This window comes from Euleptes europaea, chromosome 21, assembly GCF_029931775.1.
Source record: "Euleptes europaea isolate rEulEur1 chromosome 21, rEulEur1.hap1, whole genome shotgun sequence".
NCBI classification, from domain to species: Eukaryota; Metazoa; Chordata; class Lepidosauria; order Squamata; family Sphaerodactylidae; genus Euleptes; species Euleptes europaea.
The window spans coordinates 11,981,158-12,007,001 of record NC_079332.1 but is presented as its reverse complement, the minus strand read 5'-3'; the positions used below and the strand labels follow the sequence as shown (position 1 = coordinate 12,007,001).

The 25,844-nt window shown below is 49.4% G+C and overlaps 1 protein-coding gene across 1 annotated transcript in view; it reads right to left on the bottom strand.

Moving 5' to 3' along the window:
• Positions 1-21,104, bottom strand: part of PDGFA (platelet derived growth factor subunit A) — a 50,297-nt gene extending 29,193 nt beyond the window's left edge. Inside the window, exons 1-2 of the mRNA XM_056866307.1 lie at positions 21,035-21,104; positions 18,426-18,522 (exon numbers count right to left, since the gene is read on the bottom strand). Coding sequence (XP_056722285.1) covers positions 18,426-18,522; positions 21,035-21,097 — 160 coding nt within the window. The 5' untranslated portion in view covers positions 21,098-21,104. The remainder of the gene's footprint in view (positions 1-18,425; positions 18,523-21,034) is intronic.
• Between the last annotated feature and the right edge of the window lie 4,740 nt (positions 21,105-25,844).

The window sequence follows — 25,844 nt, the reverse complement described above, 5'->3', positions numbered from 1 at the left end:
CTATGACCTTAGCCAGATGATGAGAGGGAGGGCATCTTGGGCATCTTCTGGGTATGGAGTAGGGGTCACTGGGGTGTGGGGAGGGGGAGGTAGTTGTGAATTTCCTGCATTGTGCAGGGGGTTGGACTAGATGACCCTGGTGGTCCCTTCCAACTCTGTGATTCTATGAATCGGGGGGAATAAATTACACTCTGCCGATGAAGAAAAAAGCGCCCGTCCCAGTCCCCCCCCCCTTTAGCGAGGCTATTCCATCAGCCCTATCCGTTCCTGGCCCGCTTGCCTGCCTGCTTCCCAAACGTGCTCGCCCTCAAGCCTGCAAACCTGCTTGACGTCTGGCTTGTGTTAACAGCGCAGCTCACGCCCTGTGGCTCTGTCAATAAACCAACCCCTTCCCTTTCTTTTGCTTTACTGAGGAATCACACCCAACAGAGCCTGCGGTCATGAAATCATTTTCATGCCTCAGGTGTGCAGTGAGACTAACAGGCGGGGGGGGGGGGCAGGTGCTCTTTCAGAAGTCTCGAGGAGGGATCACACAGCCTGGAGGGTGGAATTTGTTGGGTTGGTTTAAAAAAGAAAAGAAAAAACAATTGCGGTTTTCCTTTCAAAATGCAGGTAATGACCCAGTCCTTAGCTTGGTGCCACAGGGGTATACTTTTCAGGTAAACCTCACAATTTTACAGCTGTCGGCCAATTTAAAGAGCTTTCAGTCGCTACGTCATCTGCCATCGGAGAGCCAGGGTGGTGCGGAGGGGAGCGTTTCAGACCCAGGTTCAAGCCCCCACCCAGCCATGGAACCTCACTGGGTAGGGCTGCCAACTCCAGGTTGAGAAATTCCTGGAGATTTGGGGGTGGAGACTTGAGAGGGTGGGGTTTGGGGAGGGGACTAGCGGGGTATAATGCCATAGAGTCCACCCTCCAAAGCAGCCATTTTCACCAAGGGAACTGATCTTTGCCGTCTGGAGATCTCCAAGCCCCACCTGGAGGTTGGCAGTGTTATCACAGAATGACTTTGGGCTTCTCACTAGGGTTGCCAGCTCTGGGTTGGGAAATACCTGGAGATTTTGGGGGCGGAGCCTGAGGAGGGCAGGGGTTGGAGAGGGGGAGGGACTTCAATGCCATAAGAGTCCAATAACCAAAGCGGCCATTTTCTCCAGGTGAACTGATCTCTATAGGCTGGAGATTGTAGTGTCTCCTGCCTTATTGTATTAATATTCAAGTTGTAATAGCAGGAGATCTCCAGCCACCACCTGGAGGATGGCAACCCTGCTTCTCATTGTCTGGGCTTATGGTTGTGGTGCACATAAAATGGATGGAAACACGTGTGACACTTGGAGCTCCTTGGAGGAAAGTCAAGGTGGAAATGAGATAGATTATTGAATTGTTCAATAGAAGAAGAAGCAGGAGGAGGAGGAGGAGGAGGAGGAGGAGGAGAAGGAGGAGAAGGAGAAGAAGGAGAAGAAGAAGAGTGGGTTTTTATATGCCAACTTTTATATGCCACATAAGGGAGACTCAAACTGGCTTACAATAACCTTCCCTTCCCCACAACAGACACCTTGTGAGGTGGGTGGCGCTGAGACTAGCCCAAGGTCACCCAGCTGGTTTCATGTGGAGGAGAGGGGAAACAAATCCAGTTTACCAGATTAGCCGCCGCCACTCATGTGGAGGAGTGGGGAATCGAATCCGGTTCTCCAGATCAGTCCACCGCTCCAAACCACCGCTCTTAACCACTACACCACGCTCCTAACCAACGCTCTTAACCACTACACCACGTGCATAGCACCAAAACTCCAATATAGGTGCTCCTCCACCACCCTTTTTTTTTTTTTTTTGAGAAGTATGAAGTTAGATCCAACTTAATAAATGCAACTGCAGTTCACAATTCACATTTTTACTGTGATGGGCCTAGGTTACCAAATGACAGCTCGTGTTTGGGAAAGCCTGGAATTGCCAGCAAGCGGTCAGTAGAAGTTTTCCTTTGACGCTACGACTGACCCTGACTGCTGTGGGGTTAAGGAACAAACACCCTTCATGCCTGCCCCTGATAAAGCCTGACATCATAGTGAAATTGACTTAATTTGTACGCCTGCCCTCCTACCTCTTACAGCAACACACCAGAATCAAAATGGCATTGTGCCGGTGTGCTCGCTGAGCGCAGGCCGATACTTTGCACAAGTCAGCACACCGTTTAAGAGAGAAACCCCGAGCTTGGGCCAAGTTATATGAGGATTCTCTTTGCCTGGTGTACGCACATGCTGAAATTAGCACCTAAATGCATGCAACTCGCAATAATGGGTTATTCGCAATAATAGGTTTAAATTATGGGTAGAAAGGTACCAGCTGGATATCGGGGGGGGGGGTTACACTAAGATTTGTTTGACAGTGGAATGGGCTGCCTAGGGAGGTGGTGAGCTCCCCCTCAATGGCAGTCTTCAAGCAGAGGCTGGACAAACACTTGTCAGGGATGCTCTAGGCTGATCCTGCACTGAGCAGGGGGTTAGACTAGATGGCCTCTACGGCACCTTCCAACTCTATGATTCTAACTGGAATCAAGAGAACTTATATCCCATTCATCTGCAGCTCCACCTCTCTTGCCTTTTTATCCTGCCTTTCTCCCAAAAGAGATCCAAGCAGGCAGGGACACATGTTCTCACGCGCCATGAAGCCTCGTGCACAGCAATGGCCATCTGGGAGCAGCAGCGATAAATAATTGCATCTGCTCCACTACGAGGCATTTGTGATCAGGGCCAAGAATGTGTGTTCACACCACTTTCGCTGCACCCAGGCGATCTGTTTGTTTTTGCTTTCGCGTGATCCATAACTCGAAGCCAGCGAGAGATGAGCCTTTTGTTTGACCCATCAAGGTCTTACTATAATGCTCAGATGGGCATCGAGCCCAGAGGTTTTTAAATTACCATTATCGAGCCTCGTTCAAGATAAATGGGTCTGGAAAGCGGGTGTGGGGGGGGGTTGTGCAGAAATAGATCTAATGCAATACTGTCTTCTCAGGAATTGTTGCTACTTTCTTCTCCCTGCGATGATCAATCATTCGCCAAATGCCCGGCGTCTTTGGTTTTCTCACTTAAGATCCTTCCTGACTAAATTGTCTTTCTTGCTTGGGATTTTAAAAATAGTCCTCAAGACAATCCGGGTGCATTTTTGTTTTGTTTTTTAAGAAGAAGAAAAACAATGTCGATAATTCTTTTCCTGGCAACCAGCCCACCGAAAACTGGATCCACCAGTCGGGAGGTTCCAAGCCAGGCATCCTCCGGCAATGGAGGCAGCCGCTTTTGTTTGGGGCTGTCCACAGACCCCAAAGGTGATGCCTCCTGCATAATCGTCCTTCTCCACCAACGTGAAGGGAAGCTTCGAGTGGCTCTTTGGGGAAGAAGGAAGTGGAACTCCCTGCCCCAGGATGTGGTGATGGCTGCCAACTTGGAAGGCTTGAAGAGTAGAGTGGACATGTTCATGGAGGAGAGGGCTATGCGTAGCTACTAGACAAAATGGATAGTAGCAAAATGCATACTTATTCTCTCCAGGATCGGAGGAGTAGGCCTATTATATTCGGCGCCATGGAACACACGCAGGACAATGCTGCTGCAGTCACCTTGTTTGTGGGCTTTCTAGAGGCACCCAGTTGGCCACTGTGTGAACAGACTGCTGTGCTTGAGGGGCCTTGGTCTGATCCAGCATGGCCTTTCTTATGTGGTGATGGCTACCACCTTGGAAGGCTTTAAGAGGGGAGTGGACATGTTCATGGAGGAGAGGGCTATCCATGGCTACTTCTTGAAATTCCACAAGTTTCCACAAGGTCAACAATGTTGAGTACCCCTTGGTTAGAGGGTCAGACCAGAATCAAGGAGGCCCAGGTTCAAATCCCCACTCTACTATGATGCTGGCTGAGTGACCTGGGGTGACTGACTCTCTCTCTCAGCCTCACCTACTTCAAAGGATTGTTGTGAGGGTTAATCGGCGAAGGGGGAATCATAGAACTTCACCCTGAACTTCTTGAAGGAAGGCCACTGGACAGAGTGACTGACCCAAGGTAGCCCAGTACCTACCTTGGGGGTACCTGGGGTAAACCTTGGGTAAGCTATCTGGGGTCTCTATGGTAATAGCCCAAACGCTCTAACCACTACACCACCCACGCTCCTTGGGTAAGCAACCCAGGGTCTCCTTGGTCAGAGTCCAAATGTTCTAACCACTACACCACCCTTGCTCCTTGGGTAAGCTACGCAGGGTCTCCTTGGTCATAGCCCAAATGCTCTAACCACTACACCACCCTTGCTCCTTGAGTAAGCTACCCAGGGTCTCCTTGGTCATAGTCCAAATGCTCCAACCACTACACCACCCTTGCTCCTTGAGTAAGCTTCCTGGGGTCTCCTTGGTCATAGTCCAAATGCTCTAACCACTACTCCACCCTTGCTCCAGATTAAAACACCAAAAAACAAAACAGCCCTCAGCATAAAAACAGGTTGGAGTAAAAGCATGAAAAGCAACTTCCCATATATGTAATCCATACAACCACCCTGCAAGGCAGGATATCATCCCCATGAGCCAGAGGAAATGCTGAGAGGGACCATGACTTGCCCAAAGGCTACAGAGTGAGTTTATGGCTCTAGTAACATTTGGATTTGGTTAACATTTGATTTGGAGCTCAGTCTTAGCCATCGCAGCGCACTATGTCACTGTCCCTCCCGGAATAACTCCGTGTAGTAATTCCTGTGGATTAATTCCAGTCCTTTGGGACTTACTCCTGCAAAAAATAGTTAAAGCGTGCCTGGCTATGCACGCACAGAGATTTCTCAGTGGGGGAAGGAAGGAAAAAAGAGGGGAAAAAAGGAGGATCAGAGGTCAACATTCCAGAGATGTAATATCTTATTCATGGATATTTCCTGGGAAAATGTGTCATCTGTAGTATCTCACTGCATGTGGAGGCAAAGGCCCAATTAGAACGCAAACCCTCATAGCTTGATTCTATCAACTGAAGCTGCAAAGCAAGAATGCGAGGACTCCGGTGCAAAGGATCCTAAGAATGATGTAAGAACTTCAGAACAGCCGTGGTAGATCCCACCAGTGGTCCATCTCCTCCGGCCCCCTGTTCATACAGTGGCCAAACAGCTGCCCTGGAGGGCTAACGAACACGGCACAGAGGCCATGGCCTTCCTCCGTCTAGACATTAAAAACAGCTTTCAAAAAGTTAGAGCGGTTCCTCAGTGGAACAGGCTTCCTCGGGAGGTGGTAAGCTCTCCTTCCCTGGAGGTTTTGAAGTAGAGGCTAGATGGCCATCTGTCAGCAATGCTGATTCTATGACCTTAGGCAGATCATGAGAGGGAGGGCATCTTGGGCATCTTCTGGGCATGGAATAGGGGTCACTGGGGGTGTGGGGGAGGAGGTAGTTGTGAATTTCCTGCATTGTGCAGGGGATTGGACTAGATGACCCTGGTGGTCCCTTCCAACTCTATGATTCCCCTGATGTTGCCTCCTAGCACTATGTTTCAGAGGTTAACTGAACATGGGGGCTCCCTTTAGCTACCATGGCTAGTAGCCAGATAGACCTCTCCTCCATGAATCTGTCGATAACACCCTTTCAAAGCCGTACACGCTCATGGCCATCACAGGGAATTCCACAACTCAATTCCCTGTTGAGTAAAGGCGTATTTCCCGTTGTCTGTCCTGTACCCCTTACCCATCAGCTTCATAAGAACATGCAAGCAATGGCAAACCACCTCCGAACATCTTTGGAACCTGGTTGGCCACTGTGTGAACAGACTGTTGGACTTGACGGACCTTGGTCTGATCCAGCATGGCCTTTCTTATGTTCTTATCACTTGCCTTGAAAACCCTACGGGATCGCCATAAATCAGCTGTGATGTGACCACACATACACACACATTTTAGCTTGGGTTTGTTTAACGATGTGCTTTAATGGTTTTTAAGACATTTTTTTATGACGTACGTTGTTGTTTTTTAATCCGTTAGCCGCCCTGGTGGACCTGGTGAGGGCAGGAAATCAGGGTAGAAATTACGTGAACAATTAAATAAATATACCATTATTCGATTGAAAATCCTTTCAGTCCTTTGTTGATCTGCGGGTATATTTTCAAATTATCTACAAATAGAACTTACACCTTCCTATGCCCAATATTAGCTTATAGAACTAGCATAGCACAGCCAATATATTCAACAATATCTTTGTATTCAGCATATACACACATACACAAATCCACCAGTGTCAACCCTTCACCATTGAACTATGATTCTATAGACTATTGACTCTACTTAATCTATATTCTATTGACTCTACTTAATCATTAAAAGCAATCTTATTCTTAGCATAGAATACAACTTATTCTATAGTTGCACATACAGTATTGATGGCTATAAAAGCCTATATATTGCACAAGTCAATTTAGTGCTGGAAGTCCATATGATGTAGATAACAAGATGGACATTCTCCTCCAGGATACAGCCCAGGAACATAAAGATTAGTAAGCAGCAAGCTACATTTACATTTATAATGTCTGGCATAGGAACACATGCACTTGGAAATTGCAAGTCAAGAAACTAATAAATCAATTGAAAAAAATGTCTATACAAAACGGCTTGATGTGCCTCTGGAGGAGAATGTCCGTCTATAGAATAAGTTGTATGCTATGTTAGGAATAAGATTGTTTTTAATGATTGAGTCATAGTTCATTGGTGAAGGGTTGACACGGGTGGATTTGTGTATGTGCTTATCTGCTGAATACAAAGATATTGTTGAATATATTGGCTGTGCTGTGCAAGTTCTGTAAGGTATATTTTCAAAAGCACAGACCATGCTAAAAACGATGGCAAAGCTAGGCTCCTGACGTACAAGCAGCTAGCCTATCAGCACCATGGACAGTCAACTTCTACTGCAAACCCAGGGCCTTCTCTGCAGTGGCACAGTGATTTTAGAATAGCCCCCCTCCTCCTCTTCCACAACTATTCAGCCGTCGCCACATCAATTCATTTATTCCCTCTTTGCTGAGAGAGGTTTTTTTAATCCGTCCTTTCCTCGTCCGTGGTCAAACCTTCTTCCTCCCCTGGTTTTTAAAGGCTATAATGTTTATTATCGATTCTGGCAGCTAGGTTTTTATACCGGCTTTCGGTATTGTTGCTTATTGTAGGAGTTTTGCGAAGTATTTTGATACCCTGGCCCTTTGCATGATATTGATTGACTGAGGTTTTTTTTTTCCCTTTTAACTGTAGGTTTTTTCCCCCCTTTTAACTGTAGAGAACTGTCTTCGGTGGCTGTATTGCTGAGAGTGCAGGCTATGAGTATTTCAAATAACTAATCTGTGGAGGGGGGGAGGATTATAATCACAGGCACTGTGATGTAAAGGCACGCTTATTTCTGTCTTCCAGGCTGCTCCGATTCAGCTGTCTCACTGTAAATGCAAAAGAGTTACAGACGGCCCTGTAAATTTTTATTTAAAAACTCTTTTCTTTTTTCGCAGCCGCACACAAAATTGTTCCTCTTGAATTTTTTATGCGCTGCGGCACCATTAGTGTTTTCAAATGAAGAACAGGGTATCTCGAGCAATTTGTACTGCTTTGTTCGTAGAGGTGCCTAAAAATATTGGGTTGGTTTGTGGGGGAGTTGTATGATGTGTGTTTTTAAGAATATAAGAACGGCCATGCTGGATCAGACTAAGGCCCATCAAGTCCAGCAGTCTTCACACGGGGTCAACCAGGCGCCTCTAGGAAGCCCACAAGCAAGACGACTGCAGCAGCATTATCCTACCTGTGCTCCACAGCGCCTAATATAATAGGCATGCTCCTCTAATCCTGCAGAGAATAGGTATGCATCAGGACTAGTATCCATTTTTTAATTAGAAGCCATGAATACCTCTCTCCTCCACGAACAGGTCCACTCCCCACTTAAAGCCTTCCAAGTTGGCAGCCATCACCACATCCTGGGGCAGGGAGTTCCACAACTGAACTATGCCTTGTGTGAAGAAAGACTTCCTTTTCATTTTGAATCTCTCAGTTTTGAATATCTCACCCTCCAGCTTCAGCAGATGACCCCTCATTACAAGAGAGGGAGCAAAGCTTCTCCCTGTCCACTCTCTCCAAACCATGCATAATTGTGTACACCTCTATCATGTCTCCCCTTCTTTCCAAGCTAAACAACCCTAAGCGTTTTAACCACTCCTCATAGGGCAGTTGTTTTAGTCCACCCTGACACTGACTGGCTAATGCATAAATGCATAGGAGGGTATCCTGCGACACCGTGCCAGCGCAAAAACTGCTCTTCTGTTTCACAGAGATGGCCTGAAGGGCAGGCCATCTGCTGGATAAAGAGGTCAGTTTAACAAAGCCCACCATTTCCCCCATCCCACCCCTTCAGCTGGCCAGCGATATCTGCCACAGGAAAGCAAGACACTTAGGCCGTAAGCTAAATTAACAAGTATTATGACATTGACTCTGGGAAGGGGCCTAGTTCAGTGGTGCAGCGCATGCTTTAGCATGCACAAGAACTTGGGTTTAACCCCAGCCAGCTAAACTTAAATGAGCCTTCTTCAGCCTTCTCAGTCTGAAGATCCTGTTAACTCTGGCTGGCAAAACTGAATTGGTTCACTGCTGATGTATATCTTTCCCTTTCTTTCTCTGGAGTGGGCTCATGCAAAAGAAAGAGGGGTTCCTTGCGTCAAATCACAGCAGCAGTAATTTTGGCACATGCACCTTGTTGTGGAGAAAACCGATACCGCTAAAATTCCATCCTCTATGAAGTTTGTAGAAAAGCACACACACCCCAAAAAATCCTCCTTTCAATTGGTAATTTTCCCTGTGGTCTCCCTGCCCCATTCCCTTAAAAAAAAAAACACCCAAAAGATGCCCCTAACGTAACTCAACTTGGATCTGAAGGGAGGGGCCGTGGCTCAGTGGTAGAGCATCTGCTTGGCATGCAGAAGGTCCCAGGTTCAATCCCCAGCATCTCCAGTTTAAAAAAAGGACTAGACAAGTAGGTGATGTGAAAAACCTCTGCCTGAGACCCTGGAGAGCTGCTGCCAGTCAGACAATACTGACCTTGATGGACTGAAGGGTCTGATTCAGTAGAAGGCAGCTTTGTGTGTGTGTGTGTGTGTTCAGAACATGGATATCCCAACTCATTTGTTGCAGGGGGATCAATGACATGCAAGATCTAAGGTAGCTGAGGTAGGAAAAATCTCTGCAATCCTGGAAACAGTGGTGTGCTAGAAAATCCAATGGTCTAAGTTGGTATAAGGGAGCTCCTTAGAGTTGCTACACCTGCTTAAAAACAAGAACAGAAAGGTGGGCACGGTGCAAACCTAGAAGCTGTACAGGTGACCTGGTTTATGTACAAAAAGCACAAGTCTCTGAAATATATAAAATTCCCATTGACTTCTTAAGAACATAAGAAGAACGTAAGAAAGGCCATGCTGGATCAGACCAAGGCCCATCAAGTCCAGCAGTCCGTTCACACGGTGGCCAACCAGGTGCCTCTAGGAAGCCCACAAGCAAGACGACTGCAGCAGCACCATCCTTCCTGTGTTCCACAGCACCTAATATAATAGGCATGCGCCTCTGTTCCTGGAGAGAATAGGCATGCATCATGACTAGTATCCATTTTAACTAGTAACCATGAATACTCCTCTCCTCCATGAACATGTCCACTCCCCTCTTAAAGCCTTCCAAGTTGGTAGTCATTACCACATCCTGGGGCAGGGAGTTCCACAATTTAACTATGCACAAAGTCCCCCACCAAAGACTGTTAAGCAAACTTCATAGTCATGGGATAAGAGGACAAATCCTCTTATGGATTGAGAGCTGGATGAAAAATAGGAAGCAGAGAGTAGGAATCAACGGTCAGTTCTCACAATGGAGGGATGTGAGCAGTGGGGTCCCTCAGGGATCTGTGTTGGGACCGGTGCTTTTCAACCATCATCGATGACTTCTTCTGTCCGCCAGGAACTCAGTGTAGCATGCAAAAGAGGCCACCAGATTTCCCACAAGTAACTCCAGCGCACCTAGGGCTACACAATCTGTTCCTTCTGATCATCTTTCTGGGTTGGCGCTAAAAACGTTGAGGGCTTTTTTTCCCCTAATGTGCATGCGCAGGGGCATGTATGCATGTGACATCCAAACTCACAGATTTGTTTGTTTGCTCGATTGATTTTTAAGGCTACTTTTTCAGACTAGGTCTACTAAGAGAAGAAAAAAATAGCAATAAATGACAAGGTCAACAGCACGGCGGCATTACTGGGTACCTTCTTTCTTATCCAAGAAAGAAGATGACAAAATAGCACACCAGCATTCCAGAGTGAGGCCTAATGGGGAAAATTTGGAAAACGCAGGCGTTTCCTGTTTGTCTGATGCAAAGGAAGGTTCACCACCTGCAGTTTGGACTGCTTCAGTCTCTTCTACCATTCTGCTATCTAAACACCACCTTATTCTCCCGCACGCGTGACCTGGGCTAACGGTTCACCCAGCACCAATGGCCAAGTGAGGCTTACAGTCAAGGAGGAAAAGGAGAAGGGCAGGAGACCAACTGGCGCAGGCGACAGAAGGCACCCACAAACAACCGCAAAGACCTGAAACCAACGAGTTCCTCTCTCCAAACAAATGAAAAAGTGACCTATTACCATGAAGGGACTCCGACACATACATGCGCTTCGTTTTTCAAAAGACGGAGATTCTGGGGTGCAGAATGTTAACATAAGAACATAAGAAAAGCCCTGCTGGATCAGAACAAGGCCCATCAAGTCCAGCAGTCTGTTCACACAGTGGCCAACCAGGTGCCTCTAGGAAGCCCACAAACAAGACGACTGCAGCAGCATTTATCCTGCCTGTGCTCCACAGCACCTAATAGAATAAGCATGCCCCTCTGATCCTGGAGAGAATAGGTATGCATCATGATGACTAGTAGCCATGGATAGCCCTCTCCTCCATGAACACATCCACTCCCCTCTTAAAGCCTTCCAAGATGGTAGCCATCACCACATAAGAAAGGCCATGCTGGATCAGACCAAGGCCCATCAAGTCCAGCAGTCTGTTCACACAGGGGCCAACCAGGTGCCTCTAGGAAGCCCCCAAACAAGGCAACTGCAGCAGCATTTATCCTGCCTGTGTTCCACAGCACCTAATATCATAGGCATGTTCCTCTGATCCTAGAGAGAATAGGTATGTATCATGACTACTATCCATTTTGACTAGTAGCCATGGATAGCCTTGAGGAAGCCCACAAACAAGACGACTGCAGCAGCATTATCCTGCCTGTGTTTCACAGCACCTAATAATAGGCATGCTCCTCTGATACTGGAGAGAATACGTATGCATCATGACTAGTATTCATTTAGACTAGTAGCCATGGATAGCCCTCTCCTCCATGAGTATGTCTACTCCCCTCTGAAAGCCTTCCAAGTTAGCAGCCATCACCACATCCTGGGGCAGCGAGTTCCACAATTTAACTCTGCGTTGTGTGAAGAAATACTTCCTTTTCTCTGTTTTCAATCTCTCCCCCTCCAGCTTCAGCAGATGACCCCACGTTCTGGTATTATGAGAGAGGGAGAAAAGCTTCTCTCCCTGTCCACTTGTTCTTGGTTCTGATCAATAAAGCACAGGACCTGATTTCAGAATGTCAAGGAAATTGGTGACAGTCGTTCAGACATGTCCTTTTATTACACATGTGCACTTTGAAGCAAAATGTACGCTGTCCCAAGATGAAAAGATTGCTAATCTGTTAATAACAACACCAGGCAATATCAACGTTTTCCCATTATTACTGTTTCTATGATGGACTACATCAATCACCCACAGCTGTATGCAGGCACTCAAAATCATGCACACACAAAAACCGTTGCCCTTCCATATTTCTAAAACAAATTTGTGGAGCTCATTATGGCTTACAGGGTCCGCCCCTCTTGCAACCAAACTAAGGCTGAAAGATACATCAAACTTGGGTGTGGGTCTAGCAGTGCCTGAATGGGAGTTCTCCCCAATTTGGACTCAAAATTGGCTTACAGCATCGTCCCCCTTAGGGGAAGGGCTGTGGCTCAGAGACAGAGCATCTTATTGACATGCAGAAGGTCCCAGGTTCAATCCCCGGCATCTCCAGTTAAAGGCACTAGGCAAGTAGGGGATATGAAAGACCTCTGTCTGAGACCCTGGAGCCGCTGCCGGTCTGTGTAGACAATACTGACTTTGATCGACCAAGGGTCTGATTCAGTGTAAGAGAGCTTCATGTGTTCATGGCTCTTCTTATGTTCTGAGGAGGCACCGTGGTTCAGTGGTAGAGCATCTACTTGGCATGTAGAAGGTCCCAGGTTCAACCCCCAGCATCTCCAGTTAAAGGGACTAGGCAGGTAGGTGATGTGAAAGACCTCCACAGGAGATCCTGGGAAGCCGCTGCCAGTCTGAGTAGACAACATTGACCCTGATGGACCAAGGGTCTGATTTAGTATAAGATAGTTTCATGGGATCTTGGGAAAGCCTTGAATTCCATTTTGGAAGAAACGTGGGATGTAAAATCTACAAAGTTGGAACCACCCCCACAAGAATTTAGAATGAGTCAAGAGATAAATTATTTCCCACTGACGCACATGTCACTTACTCCCATGTAAAACTTTTCAAAGCAAGATATCACACATATCCTGGGTGTGAGCTGGACTAGGCATGCCTTGAAGACTTGTGGCTTACTCTAGGGAGGTCTGATTCTGGGGCATACTCAAAGCCCCAAGCATTCCAGTGGACTTCCTACTGTGTTACAAGACCAGATAGTAAAAGAACAATCTGGCCTCCTTTTAACTAACTAAAAAAAAAAGACAGAAAGCTTGATAAGCAGTATGTTGAGTGTGTTTTTTAATGATGCCAGATGATCTGGAGGCGTGGTTTTCTAATTTTATGAGAATTATCATTCATCCCTCCAGTAAAATGCAGAGTCAAAACCGGTCGGAAAGCAAGACAGAAGAGACTCTCTTGACTCAACAAATCACAGATATATTGTTTGCTTTGCTGAAAGGGAAACGGCAGGGCTTCTTCTGTATTCCCCTCTGTGGATGACCCCCAGGAGAGTCAGTCACCGATGACAAACTCATGGGACCACTCTGTTGGCGATATTGGAAAATGTGGGCCTAAGTCAGTGAGGTGGATCCAGCCATCCACCACGTCTTCTTCTTTCAGTAGAGTTGCCAGGTCCCTCTTCGCCATCGGTGGGAGATTTTGGGGGCGGAGCCTGAGGAGGGCAGGGTTTGGAGAGGGGAGGGACTTCAATGCCATAAAGTCCAATTGCCAAAGGAGCCATTTTCTCCAGGGGAACTTGATCTCTATCAGCTGGAGATCAGTTGTAGTAGTGGGAGATCTCCAGCTATTACCTGGAGGTTGGCAACCCTACATTTCAGACTAAGAAGTCTTCCTCCCACTAGGTTCCTTAGATTGGAGGCGTCAAACAAGCCAAAAAGGAAAGGCTGAGTATAAATATTTTTAAGGAATGAATTAAAAGATTAATAAACTTTGCTCAGTGGAGTGGTAGGATTGGGCTAGGATCCACCCCAATGATTCTTCATGGAGGAGATATGGGTTTTCCACAAATCTTGGAGGGGGTTCAGAACTTTCCAGGGCAAATGGGGAAGGCTGAGGGTTTCCGGCAGTCCCTTTGCCCCACGTCCTAGATAAATAATAGTGGCAAAGGTTCAATCTCACTACCAGCAGCTTTCCACGGTGGTCTCAGGCAGAGAGGCCCTTTCCAACAGCTGAGTTCCTTCATTGCTGGGGGAATTGAACCTGAGACCTTCTGTCCGCAAAGCCAAGTTTCCACCACAGAGTCAGGCAATCCCTGCAAGAGAGCTGGTCAAGCTAGCCCACTCTTGTCAACTCTGGCTGGCAGCCACTCTCTAAGTTCTTAGCCAGACACTGCTACTTGACGTCCTTTCAACTGGAGATGCCAGCGACTGAACCCAAGCCTTCTACAGCAAAAAATAGCTACTGAGCTATGGCCTTCTCAGCGAGGCTGGTACCTAAGCGTTTGATGCTGACTCTTAAGAGGCTGATTGTGGTACCTGGGAACATCCTACGGCAGCCCTGGCTCCACTGCATCAGATTTTATCCCTCTGCCCTTCTCCTTGGCTCTAATACCTGCTTAAGACCTACAGAGCAACCTAAATCCATACACTTAAATAACCCCAGACATCTTCTTCTTCTATTGCTGCAGCAGTTCCAAATGAAATCCACCACAGGCCTTCTCATATCGATGGTTTGTGGGAGGAATAGAAGACAGCGCTTCATTTGAGACACTTTGCTAAGCCACAGTTTGTGCCTACTGAACTTCAGAATCCAAACCCTGGGCTAAGTTTCCAAATGACCAATGAGCAAAAAACCCTGGTTTAGAGAGTAGCCTTTCTGCTTACATTTCCCATCAGTTTCATTTCACTCCCAACTCCATGACAGAGGCAGAGCAATGGCTGTTAACTACGGTTTGTCAACTCAGACATCACTCCAAACTATGGTTAGTGCAAACCATGGCTTGCAAACTCACGAGAGACCATGGCATTTCCAGTTTGCCACCAGGTGGAAAAAAAACAACAACACTGACCGACAGTTTAGACATTACATTAATCCACAGTACAGTTTGGCAACATCTGAACAGAGTTACTGAAAATGGAATATTTGCCCTGAGATGACAGGGTGTGTTGGGGGAAGGTAGTTGTCAAATTCCTGCATTGTGCAGGGGGTTAGACTAGATGACCCTGGTGGTCCCTTCCAACTCTATGATTCTATGACATCTTCCTTCAATCTTATTATGCTGAGTTCCACTCAGCAGGCAGTGCCTCTCACACAATCCTCATTTATTTCAGTTGGGTTTTCGCAGAAGTCAAACTCAGTGAAGTGGTACTCAAAGGTATCCATGTGAAAAGAGGGTATGGATGGTCCCTGCAAATCTCAACATCGGTACCAAAAAAAAATCAAAACTGGGTGCGAAGTTTTCGACCGTGAGAATTTGTTTAAGAAAGGCAGTTATCTCACACACAGGGATCCGAATTTTCTGCATAAATAAATGCCACCTAACCTTCCTTTAGATTGTAAAGAGAAGCCGTATCCCAAAAACAGTGTTGGTCTAGCGGTTCACATGTGTGTAGAAAATTCTGAACAAGTTAACAGCTTAGCACACAAAGTGCCACTGGACTCGAATCTAGCTCTTCTACCACAGGCTAACATGACTACCCTCCTGAAACTAGCTTGGTCGTGGTTCAAAGTGCCATCAAGTCGCAGCTGACTCATGGTCCCCCCGTAGGTTTTTTAAGGCAAGAGACAAACAGAGGCAGCTTGTCACTGCCTGCCTCTGCATAGCAACCCTAGACTTCCTTGGTGGTCTCCCACCCTAGTACTAACCCGGAACCTGCTTAGCTTCCAAGATCAGGCTAGCCTGGGCCATCCAGGTCAGGGCAGAAAGGAACAGAGGTTGTTTGCCATTGCCTGCCTCTGTGTAGCAACCCTAGACTTCCTTGGTGGCATCCCATCCAAGTACTAACCAGGGCCGACCCTGCTTAGCTTCCAAGATCAGGCTAGCCTGGGCCATCCAGGTCAGGGCAGGGACAAACAGAGGTGGTTTGCCATTGCCTGTCTCTGCATAGCAACCCTAGACTTCCTTGGTGGCATCCCATCCAAGTACTAACCATGGTTGACCCTGTTTAGCTTCCAAGATCTGACGAGACTGTGCTAGCCCGGCCTACTCGGGCCACGGCAGAGGTGGTTTGCTATTGCCTGCCTCTGCAAAGCAACCCCGGACTTCCTTAGTGGACTCCCACCCAAGTAATAACCAGGGCTGACCCTGCTTAGCTTCCAAGATCTGGCTGTATCCCACTTGACTTCCACCTTGGGGGGGGGGGAAGCAGCACCTGCCAGAGTTCCCATCCAGGCCCTAACCAGACTCATGTTGACTTAAGCTTCGGCTAAGGTTGTAGGATTATGTGAATTCCTATCATAACCTGAGCCAGCCTCGCTGAAACGAATGGGCCCTACTTTCATGTGACTCCTGATCGTTTCAATGGGGCTTACGCAGGACAACTTCCCGGTGGACTGGGCCTTTAGGCTGCGATCTTGAAGCCACTGGCTCCTGAACAGCCCCACGGAAAGCAGAGTACGCTCCAGCAGATCCTTCCAAGACTTGAGCTGACATTAAGCTTCCAAAAAACCCTGCGATCTCTTTCTCCCTCCCTCCAAAGCCTAACAACTATGCCTTTGTTTAAAAGAAGCACCTCCACTATTAATAACACAAGTAACAACTTGCCAGATTCTTGGCTCCAGCTACGAGACGGGTTGTGACTTTTCCCCTTCGGTTTTCCTTGAAGGTTCTTTGTTTGTTTCATGGTTTTTTTTTTTGCAAAAAGGAAATAAACAAAAAGCAATCCCACTCCTAGCGCACTGCGCATCGTCTGGGTGGCGTCGGGATCCAGCGCTGACAATTGCATCAGATTAAGTTTATCAACGAGTCAGGTCCATCGCAGCGTGTAAAATTATTACTAAACAGCACAAAGCGTTTGTAGTGGTTTTGTAGCACATAACCTGGGGCTAGCCTGTTTTACAAGAGAAACCCTGATCGTTTGCAAGCTCAGCTGAAAGACTTTCTGGTCGAAAGTCAGAAGGACGAGTTTGTATTCCCTTTCTCTTACAAGCCCACCATCTTGTAGAGACATGACTTCATTCACAGACACTGCCTGGAATATTTTTTTTATAAACGACCCCAAGGCGATGGATTTTAAAGATAACAGCACAGTGGCATGATTTACAAACAACGTGAGATGGGAATTCTTCCCAGCTAGAGAAATTCTCCTGGAAATATATTTATATATATGAATACTCACCAAAATAGAAAGTCACATCCGGCTACAAAACCAACTTATCTTAGCAGGGTTACCAGGGAAGGGAATAAAAACATAAGGCTATCTAGCTTTATGAGACCGCTGGGCTCTGAAAATGAGACAAGGAAATCTTAAGCGCAAACAAATATCCCGAATGTTTATTTCAAGCCGACGTCACATCGCTTTGCCAGTCTTTCAGCTGAGGCATTTCAAACCCGGCTTTAGGCTGGCTCATGCGCACATGTTCAGCAAGGGCCTAGCACATGAGAAAGGGCCCCTCTGGACCACCGAAAGGCCTCCCTCCCCGATTCAAACACAACGCGTTGCGGCGGAACGCGCAATCGACTGCCGGCCAACAACAGCGCCGCGATCTAATGCAGAAAAACCTGAACGGTGCACATGCATGTGCAAACCCAACCCTCTACAATCAAAGCTAAAGAAATACCTTTATCCAAGGATGGGAAAAATACTGAACAGAGACTGTGGGCCCAGAACCCAATTCATCCAGAGACTTACAGCGCCGTCCTATGCAAAGTTATGCCCTCCTACATCCACTGCAGTCAATCAACTTAGGAGGGTGTGGCTCCACTTAGGATCTCACCTTTGAGCATCAACCTCAGTTTTCTCTCTGTAAAGTGGGCCTTCCCCGCAAGATTGTCACTGTACACGATAAAGCGAGTTTCCCACATTATAGTACCGCAGAAACCAATACCGCTAATATTATGCAACGCTCCGGAGCTGTCCCGCGCCCCTGGAAATGAGATTCCATTCAGCCATTACGTTGCAAACAATACCAATCCTGCCAACCAACACTTCAAAAAACTGAGCACTCTGAAACTGGCGAGGAGGAGGAGGAGAAGAAGAAGAGATGGATTTTATTTGTTGACTTTCTCTACCACTTCAGGATCAAACTGGCTTACAATCACCTTCCCTTCCCCTCCCCACAACAGACACCCTGTGAGGTAGGTGGGGCTGACAGAGTGTGACTAGCCCAGGGTCACCCAGCTGGCTTCATGTGTAGGAGTGGGGAAACCAACCCGGTTCACCAGATTCGCCTCTGCTGCTCCAAACCACTGCTCTTAACCACTACACCACGCCGGCTCGCTGCAGCTCTTAGCCACTACACCACGCTGGAGCACAGAAGTGGGGGACTACCTGTTTAGACAGACAGATCGATCGATAGATGTATAGATTGGTAAGATGCATTCCTTTAAAATATCAGAACTGTGGGAACTCCAAACGCAGCGTTAGCCGGGCTGGAAGCTGTGCCTCCCTGTTCCGGCCAAAATGTTCTAGCGGCTCTGAAAAACGCCTGACTCAGCCGGCCACCCTCCCAGGGCTGACCTTTGGGTTACATCAGGCTGCCCAAAGCAGAAATGAATGAAGAGCGGAATGGAACACATTTATGACACCCTCGCCCGCCCGCCCCAGGAAACCGACACCTGTCCGAATCTGCTGGGTCTTCCCTCGCCCGGTGCGACACATGAACACAGCCACGCTGCTCCACGCTGGATTTGGAATAGATGTACATAGGCATTATTTTTTAAAAAGGAGAAGAAGTAGAAAGGCAGGAGAATAATTTACCTACGGAGTCAATCTCCAGGAGGCGCTGCAGGTCGCGGATGCTATGGATCTCGCTGTGAGCCAGCCTTTCGATTACTTCTTGGGGGATCTCGGCTTCCTTTAAAAAAAGGGGGGGAAACCAAGCCAATCAATCTCTTCTCTCCTTTCGAACGGAGGAATCTGCGGCCACGGAAGAGAGAGGAGTGTTTGCTCTCAGGACTGACTATCCACCTTCCCGACCCAACCACAGACTGCTAAATAAATAGAGGAAAAAACGGGGGGGGGGGTTCTCTAAAAAAAAAAAAAAAACCTCGCAATTGCATCCAACCCTGTCTTGTAACTTTGCCTCCAGCCAGCATATCTAGCAGGTGTCCAAACCGGATCCTTTTCCAGGAAGCAAGATTAGTTCCAGAACCTCCTTGTTTACAGGGAAGCTCCCCCAAAATATGCATTTTGTGCCTCTTTCTCTTCCTCCACTCTACCCCTCCACCCCGGAAAATTTTCCAAAATCTGGCGATTTTCCCCCCAAAAAACCCACGATCCAGAGCATATTTGTGTGTGTGTGTGTGTGTGTGTGTGTAAAGTGCCGTTGAGTCGCTGCCGACTTATGGCGACCCCTTATGGGGTTTTCATGGCAAGAGACTAACAGAGGTGGTTTGCCAGTGCCTTCCTCTGCACAGCAACCCTGGTCTTCCTTGGTGGTCTCCCATCCAAATACTAACCAGGGCTGACCCTGCTTAGCTTCTGAGATCTGACGAGATCAGGCTGTACCATATTTAGTGGGGGATAAATACCACGGGAGGGAGCAGGGGGTGTGACTTGGTGCGAAGATGCTTAGGGAGGTCAAGGGGGCTGGCTCCTGAGTAAACACGCTAGCAGTCTGGCGGGGGAGTGTTCCTGGTGCCCTCGCAGCCATCCGGTGGCCAAGCACCCATAAGCTGGCACAGGCGTAAGCCCCAATGAACTCGGGGGAGTTTCCTTCTGAGTAAAGCAACGCATGGGGAAAAGGCAATGTGGGATGTGTGTGTGTGTGTGTGCAAAAAACACAGACAGTTTGGCCAGAACCAGAGAATCTTTCCTCGTCCAACTTATCTTTTCCCAATCCATATCTATCTATCTATCTATCTATCTATCTATCTGTGGGGGGGGTATAGAATGACAGATCCTGAGCAAACCCAAGGTTTCCCACGTCGGCCCAAAAAACGAACCGGATCTCCAGTTCAGGAGCCACGGAGCCACAGCAAATTCAGCTCACCATTTTTCCAACCCCCCACTCCACCACTCCATTCTCACAAATCTTTCCCCAGCCATGGCCACCTGTAATAAATCCTCAAGTGGGGGGAGAGAGGGAGGGAGGCAGAGAAATCGAGAGGGATTCCTCAAGAAGCCCCTGACGTGTAGGAATGGAAGCCGGAGGGGGCCGAAATTCACTTTAAAAATATATGATTTCCTCTCCCACCCCCAAAAATAAAGCTGCACCTAGACAACTCACTCTTCTAGCCGCAAAGCGTCCATTGAACTCAGCGGGACTCAAGATTTCTCTTTTGACCTTATAAAGAGAATTTCAGACCCGGGCTGGAGTGGGGGGAGAGGGATGTGGACAATCCTCCCCCCGCCCTCCGGGATCGCAACCCAGATCCTAACACCCATTATGTGGGGGGGGGGGATTAAAAAAAAGCAGGGCTCCTAATTGCTTCCTCCTCCTCCTATTTTCGCAGTTTCATCCTAGTTTCTCATTAACAGGAAACCGCGCTATTAAATCCCTCTCCTCCCCTGTCTTTCTCTCCCCCCCCCCCACCGGCTCCACGCCTCGGCAGGCGGCAGTCACGCCGCCCGAGAGGCCGCCCGGGGCCGAGCGCGTCCAGACGGGCGCCCGTCGACACGCGTGTCGCCTGATCGGCGTGCCAAAAAAAAATCGTATTTTTTTTTTTGCAAAGGATCTGCCAGCGGGAGATCTTCCGGATCACAGCGGCGGCCCTTTCCGCGGCGAGTGGATCGTGTCCCCTTTCTCCTCCCGCCCCCCGCCTTTATTTTTGCAATTCCCCCCCCCCTTGCAGAATATTTGCAGAATTGTAGATCTCCCTCCCTCCCTCCTAGAAAACGCTGGGTTTTAGCCTTGGATTCGCCTCCCTCCAGATGCACATTTCCCCCCATCCGAATCCCCAAAACTCTGCATGGGGGTTTATTGTTGAGTTTGGAGAATCCGGATGGGGGGGAATGTGCATTTAGAGAGTGGCCAACCCTCCCAGGCATAAATGGCCCCTTCTCAAAACTCTGCATGGGGGCTTATGGTTGAGTTTTGAGAATCTGGATGGGGGGAAATGCGCATCTAGAGAGCGGCGAACCCCAGGCAAAACCTCCCGTGCGTAAAGGGCCCCATGGTCGAGTTTTGGGGAAACGCGCACCCAAAGAGCGCCCAAACCTCCCTGGCATCCACGGCCCCGCGCGTCTCCTCGCAAGTCAGCCTCCCCGCGCTGGCCATGACTTGCAACCCTTTTTACGCGGGACCTTCCCGGGGGGCGCGATCTCCCCCTCCCCCCCACGCCCCGCGCAAAAAAAGCAAGGGCTTAAGCATGCACCTTCCCCCACCCGGCCAGCCACCCACCTACCCACCCCCAGGTTGGACTCACCTCCGCCAACGCGGCCACCAGGTAGCACAAGCCGAGGAGCCAGAGGCCGGCCTCGGTCCTCATCGCGCCCTCCTCCGCCCGCGCTGCGCTTCAGCGGTGCCGCCGAGGAGCTCCAGCCCCGCTCGATGGGCTGGGAAAATATCCACCATCCAAATATCCACCATCCCTCGGGGAGGGGTGGGGGGAGGAAGCCACCGGTGGGGTCCCTCCGGCCGGCCGGCACCTTCGCCTCCTTCTCTGCGCGCTTGGAGAGGCGCGGGGGGGAGGAGGAGGCTTTTGGGGGGGTCCCTCGGCTCCCCCCCGCCCCCCCCAAAAAAACCAGGTGGGGTCTGCGTTTCCCGGGTCCGTAGGGATCGTTGCTGGGGGAGAGGGGGGGGGGCTTTCCGCGGCTCCCCAGGACTAGCCCAGCCGGTACTTCTGCATATTTGCTCCGAGGATCACAGGCGAAGTGAAACCCAAGCAGACGGCGGCCAAGTCAATCCCGAAACGCCCATCATCACCTGCTCGGAGACAGCTCGCCCCCTTCCAGACAGGCAGCGAGTTACCAGTCCCTCCTTTCCCCCCCCCCCCACTCGCTCCCAACCTCCCCCCCCCTCCGGTTTATACCCACCCACCCCTTAGCGGAGAGGCGAAGCCCAGAGGCAAAAAAAAACCCCAAAAAAGCACATTTGCTGGAGAGAGAGAGAGATTGCTGTCCCTTCTCTCGAGCATGCACATCTATGCACACACACGCCCCTCGGAAGGGGGGGAGAATTCAGCGCGTGGCCCTCGCAAGGCGATCCGCGTGCGAACCCCTCTTCCCGGAATTAAAAAAAAAAAAACACAGATTGCGATTTTTATTTTTGCAATTTAAAAAAATAGATTGCGATCTTTATTTTTGCAATTTTAAAAAAAAGCAGATTGCGATTTTTATTTTTATTTTTTGCAAAGGGAAAGAGATTCCGATCTCGGGCCCCGCTTCGGTTGCAAAAGCAGACCGGATTCGGATCGTCCTTGCTCGCAGGGGGCTGGCTGAGAATATACTTTCGCCCACCCCCACTTTGCAAGGGAGAGTAGCGAAAGAGATCTGCTCCAGGGTGGTGGTGGTATTATTATTATTATTATTATTATTATTATTATTATTATTATTATTATTTTAGCAATCGGGTGTGTTTCCCCCCATGCAAACTCAAAAGAGTTAGGGCGGGGGTCTCCAGAGCGTGCAAGAATCCCGAGGAGGTGGGTTATACCAGCACGGGAGGGGGGGTCCCCTCCCTCCGGCCCTCCCCTCCTCTGCACGCGGCCAGCCTACCGCCGACAACCAGGCGTGGGGGGGCTTCACCCCCCCCCGGCACTCCTTTGCAGCTGTTCGCTACCGCAATCTGCAACCAGCCCAGGACTGTACCGCACTGCAAAAAAAATACCCGGAGCAAAACACCCGAGCAGACGAGAGACGCACGCCGGCAGACGCCCCCCCCCCCCAAAAAAAAAGACCTGCGAGGGAGTGGCCGGAGAGGAAGGGGGCGCTTCTTGTAACCGGGATCCACCTCCTTGCTTTGAGCCGGGGTGGGGGGTGTCTAACGTTGGCACGCTCTGGCCGCCTCGCCCTGGGTTTCTCTGCGGCACTAGGGAGGGAGGGAGGGATCGAGCCGGCTTCTGCGCAGATTAACGCCCACTCCCCACCGCCCCCAGTTAGAACCTGGAGAAATCCACCTTCCACTCGGTTTCGGAATCGCCATGATTGTGCAGCACGCCTTCGGGGGGGGGGGGGTTGGAGTGGGGGGGGATGACTGGCAGCTGTCGTGGGGTGGGGGGAATCTAAGCCCTCCCGGCTTGCTTGGAGCCAGGGAGGAGTGGTCCCGGCTGGCGAGGCTGCTAGAGACCCGCCCCTCTTTTCCAAGAGTGGACCCCCCCCTCCTAAAAAAACGATTCCCCATATAGGCCTGGTCCAGGCTGGATTTTGCATGCCCTGGGGCTAGGGAGAGTGGGGGGAAACATTGCAGGCTTCCCTATGAAAGGGTTGGGTCTTGGGCGCTACTCTGGCAGTCCTTTGGATTTCCCCCGGTGGGGCCAAGACCCCGGGGGGGGGGGCTCTGGGGAGGAGAGGAAGGTCAGCAGGGGTGTTGAGCCACAGAGCCCACCCCCCAAAGAAGCCATTTTCTCCAGGGAAGCTGATCGCTGTCCTCTGGAGATCATAGAATCATAGAGTTGGAAGGGACCACCAGGGTCATCTAGTCCAACCCCCTGCACAATGCAGGAATTTCACAACTACCTCCCCCCCACACCCCCAGTGACCCCCTACTCCATGCCCAGAAGATGGCCAAGATGCCCTCCCTCTCATGATCTGCCTAAGGTCACAGAATCAGCATTGCTGACAGATGGCCATCTAACCTCTGCTTAAAAACCTCCAGGGAAGGAGAGCTCACCACCTCCCAAGGAAGCCTGTTCCACCGAGGAACCGCTCTGTTAGAAAACTCTTCCTGATGTCTAGACGGAAACGCTTTTGATTTAATTTCAACCCGTTGGTTCTGGTTCGACCGATCTCCGGGAGCCACCTGGAAGTTGGCAACCCTAGGAAAGCGGAGTCAAGGAGACAAGATCTGGACTCAGCATCTAAAAGCAATGCATGATGGAGACTCAGAAGATCTACATCCCTTCCCAGTCATGGGGGGGTGGCATATTTGGATATGTGCCCATGTTTGCGCAAAGGTACATAGGCCCGGGGGTAGAATAAGTAGGGTTGTCATTACTGGCCTGGGCAGTTCCTGGAGATTTGGGGAGGGGAGTGCCTGGGGAGGGCAGAGTTTGGGAAAGGGAGAGAGCTCAGCCAGGATGGGATTCTATAAGAGCCCGTCTTTCAGAGTCGTCATTTCTTCAGGGGAACTGATCTCTGTAGCCTGTAGAGTCCGGGAGAACTCCAGGCCCCACCTGGAGGTTGGCAAGCCCAGTTACAAGTAAGGTGCGCTCAATTCTGGTGAACCAAGTTGGTTTCCCCACTCCTACACATGAAGCCAGCTGGGTGACCTTGGGCCAGTCACAGCTCTCTAAGCCCCACCTACCTCACAGGGTGTCTGTTGTGGGGAGGGGGAGGGAAGGTGATTGTAAGCCGGTTTGAGTCTCCCTTAAGTGGTAGCGAAAGTCCGCATATCAAACAAACACCTAACAACTCTTCGACCTGGCCTTGTCTTTAACTCTTTGCATTGGGGGGAAACACATCCGATTGCTAAAATAATATGAATTTATCTTATACTGAATGGGACCATTGGCCCATCAAGGTGAGTATTGGTCTACTCAGACAGGCAGCGGCTGTCCAGGGTCTCAGGCAGAGGTCTTTCCCATCACCTACAGCTTGGTCCTTTCCTTTGGAGATGCTGGGGATTGAACCTGGGACCTTCTGCATGGCAAGCAGATTCTCTGCCACTGAGCCACAGCCCCGCCCAACACAACTACCAACCTGGAACTATCTTATTACACTGGTGGGGTTCACACGGACACACGTGGACACAAGAAGCTGCCTTATATTGAACCGAACCATCAGTCCATCAAGGTCAGCATGGTCTACTCAGACTGGCAGCAGCTCCACAGGGTCTGAGGACTGATGTCTTTCACATCATCTCTAACCTCACCCTTTCAACCGGAGATGCCGGGGATCGAACCTGGAACCTTCCGCATGCCGAGGAGGTGCTCTACCACTGAGCCACGCCTCCCTTAAATGCATTAGTCCAGTGATCCCCTGTGTTTAGCCCGTGAGCCTCATGGTGCCCGCTAATGGGTTTCCTGTCGCTCGTTTTATTCTTTGACAAAAGAAATCTCTTCCCCAAAGCAAAGAGCCGGTTCTGGCTTTTCTCCACCTCCTCGGCGGAGGAGGTACTCCAGAAGAACTAAGGAGGTACCATCCCCTTAGCCTCTGCAGGGAGCACCCCCACAGAAGCCTCTGCCTCAGGAGGCCGCTTAGCTTGGAGCCTCCAAACATCTGGCTGCTCCCTGCACTGTATGGCAGCCATTTCTTGGGTGGCACCCATTCCCCATTCTCAAAGCAAAAAAGAAAGCCCCCGGCCCATCATGAATGCAGCAAAACTAGGCCGTGGCCGGGCAAGACTAGAGCTTTGCTGTACTTGCCAGGTAGGCAGAAAAGATGAGTTTGTAAATCACCCCACCCCACCCCCCCCAAAAAAAAAACAGATGGAAGAGGAATGGGTACAATCCAGGAATCATGGGTTGTTAGAATCAGGGTTGTTGTTTTTAAACAGAATAGAAAATGGGCCTGATTTACATGAACCCACGAAGCTGCCTTATACTGAAATTTAAAATGTACATAATTATGTCTCATTTTTTTAACGCTTTTTTTATATTGTCCATGCTGGTCGATCAAAGTCAGTATTGTCTACTCAGACCGGCAGCGTCTCTCCAGCGTCTCAGGCAGAGGTCTTTCACATCACCTACTCGCCTGGTCCCTTTAACCGGAGATGCCGGGGATTGAACCTGGGACCTCCTGCATGCCAAACAGAGGCTCTACCACTGAGCAATGGCCCCTCCATACGTGAGGGGGGTGTTATGTTTTCCCAGCCATTTTCCCCACCTTTGCAGGCTTCCAGATTATATACACATTTTTTTGCTGCCGCTGGGCGTCTTTCCTCCTCTCCAAACCCATGTGAAGAACTATTGGGATTCTCCCAGCCTGGGTATTCTCTCCCCTGCACAGATTGCCCTGGTATGCTCTAGGGTAGAGGACAGCCCTAGCTGCCTCTCGGGCCTTGTAGATAGGCCTTGGAAGAAGCCAGAAAGCTCAAGGAATCTCCCCCCTCCACGGAAGACCTTCTGTTTGACGTTT